The sequence below is a fragment of the Pteropus vampyrus genome, unplaced genomic scaffold (assembly GCF_000151845.1).
Source record: "Pteropus vampyrus isolate Shadow unplaced genomic scaffold, Pvam_2.0 Scaffold48, whole genome shotgun sequence".
In the NCBI taxonomy this organism is placed as follows: Eukaryota; Metazoa; Chordata; class Mammalia; order Chiroptera; family Pteropodidae; genus Pteropus; species Pteropus vampyrus.
Window position 1 is genome coordinate 412,807 of NW_011888829.1, and position 2,497 is coordinate 415,303.

General features: G+C 38.2%; 1 protein-coding gene across 1 annotated transcript in view; it reads right to left on the reverse strand.

Moving 5' to 3' along the window:
• Positions 1-2,497, reverse strand: part of AGK (acylglycerol kinase) — an 84,363-nt gene that overhangs the window by 39,246 nt on the left and 42,620 nt on the right. Inside the window, exons 6-7 of the mRNA XM_011359553.2 lie at positions 1,567-1,657; positions 720-795 (exon numbers count right to left, since the gene is read on the reverse strand). Of these exons, the coding sequence (XP_011357855.1) occupies positions 720-795; positions 1,567-1,657 (167 nt within the window). The remainder of the gene's footprint in view (positions 1-719; positions 796-1,566; positions 1,658-2,497) is intronic.

The following is a 2,497-nucleotide window of genomic DNA, read 5'->3' on the forward strand; positions in this document are numbered from 1 at the left end:
TTTTTTTCTTTTAAGTACCTTCCTCCCCTCCCTCAAGGCACATAGATGACTGGAAGACCAAGTCTCAAACAAGTTGAGAAAGAGTTCAATATTCCATGGGAAATTGCATGAAATGAGCTTTTAGTCTCTAGGATCTAATGAAAGTGTATAATGTTAAAAATAGGTAAGCCACAGACTTGCAGATGGGGGCAGCGGTTTTCATCAAATACGCTATTCCACACCGCACACGCATCACCCAAAAGTTGGCGAAGTGGAGTCCCGAGGCATCTTCCGAGACAGCACGACTAATTTATTTTTACCTAAATCTCGCAAGTTCTCAATCTTTACCATTTAAAATTCCTCAACAGAGAAAAAATGTTTACCTGTCAGCAGAACTACCAAGAAATTAAATTAATTACTCAAACTTGAAGGTTGTTTTTTTTTTCCCTCGGAAAAAGAATTCTTACAGCTATCATAATTCTCATCTTCCAAGAAACAATAATTCCACATCCTATCTTCCAATGAAAAGAATCAAGTTCATGCCTCCACCTAATCCTATTCTGAAAATGAAAAGCTGACAATGCTTTGAAAAAAACACAACTGCTTTAATTATCAGAACAAGTACACAACACTGATTTCTCTGTTCCTGTCTTCTTAAGTGAAAAGTGATTTCTGCGAAGAGAAGAGGCTATGTTATAAGGGGGCAGTTTGGCCAAAATCGACAGTGGAGCAGTTCTCACCTTAACGATAGTCACGTCCATGCCAGACAAATGCAAAATTGGGGCAGCATTTTTTTCAAACAGAGTCCTTGCTTTGCTGTAAAAAAGGAGAAATTACAAATATTTTTACACAAGTGTACACGAAGAACAGAAAACCCAACCATCTTTTCTTGTGTAGAACAAAGATAGACTAAGGAACACAGTTTCCTTTCTTTCTTCGGTATAGGAAGTTTAACAATGAGCCATGAGTTTCCACGGACAGAAACACAGACTCGCTCACTCTGGGGCCTCTGAGAGTTTACCCTTTGTCTCATACACTAAGCTCTTATCTGTTTGGGATGCTTACAGCTCACAGTCTACTTCCTCTAGAGGAAGAATGTACACCAGATGGGGCTCTGCTCAGGGTCATTCAGTATTTATTGAGCATCCAGTATGTGCTAGACAGGTATATGAGGCGGGGATACAACACGACAAAGCAGCCAAGGATAGCTGTAACTTAAGTACAGTGTAATGAGTTCTCAAGGAACTTGTTTATATTCCAGTGGTGGAGAAGGTATTCACTCTAACCTTTTTTCATACGGCCCAAGGGAACAGATTGAACCAAACAGAACAATGCTTAATTCTAGCTCAGCGGACACAATTTGGGGAGAAGAAATACATTATTTTTAACAATTTTGAATCCTGGGGCTAGCTCCATTTCTTGAGTTTTAAACTTGTAGTGGTCTCCCTGGAGAAAGAGCAACATTGTTTACAGGAAGTCAGAATTTCTGCTAGGATAGAGGAAAGTCGGAAATTATCAACAGAACTATGGGAGAATTAGCAGCTTGTCCCAAACTCCCAGGCAAAGCCGTGCCCTCCTCTGTGTTGCCTCGGGATTTTGTACACCTCTCCCTCAGGAACTTTCATATCACGGGATGATGAGTGATTTTCAAGACAGTCTTCGGGACTAGATTTGAAGCCTTGCAAAAACAGATACCAAATCTTATTAATCTGAATCTCCTAGCCTCTAGGAGTAGGTCTGGCACAGGTAAAAGATACTTAATAAGTATCTGGTGAATTAACGCACAAATGAGTAAATGAATAAACCCACCCAAATGTACACATGTTAATTCCGAGGAAAAGGAAATCACATGTTTGTGATGTCTTGTAATATAACAGAAACAGTTAAACAGCCTTTAGAAGATTTTGTGTTTTAAAAGTATCACACATATCATTCTGATAGTGACTCTTGTCCAATTCAGGTCAGGTTTCAAAAACACAGCCTAGGAATCAAGGGATGCAGAAGTTGCAAAATGTCTCCTAGGAATCAAGGGATGCAGAAGTTGCAAAATGTCCCCAATGGCATTGCCTCAAATTTGAATAAATGTTAAATATATCAATCAGTTGACCTGTCTTTTACCCAAATATTTTCAATGATCACATCAGAAACAACTAGTATTTTCAAATCAACTAGCCAAATATCTAACTTTTACATCCATATTTACTTAGTCTTTCAGATTTTTTTTTACCACTGATAAACAGTTTGATTTTCTTGAAAATATTTTATTCTAGAAAGAGATGCAAAGATTGCCAATGAGGAGCATGTATAGTTACACACAGACAAAATTCAACATTCTCTACGTTAAAAGTTAGAATAACCACCGATGGCAAAACATGAAACATTTCTTATCATGAATTAAAATGGAAATGGAGAGGCTTGGATAAATGTTCCCAAGAACCATTCAGAAGAATCTCTCAAACCAAGGGCATACCTGAGTAGGTGATAAGCAAATTAAATACCCCACCTTTTCCACTGCTCT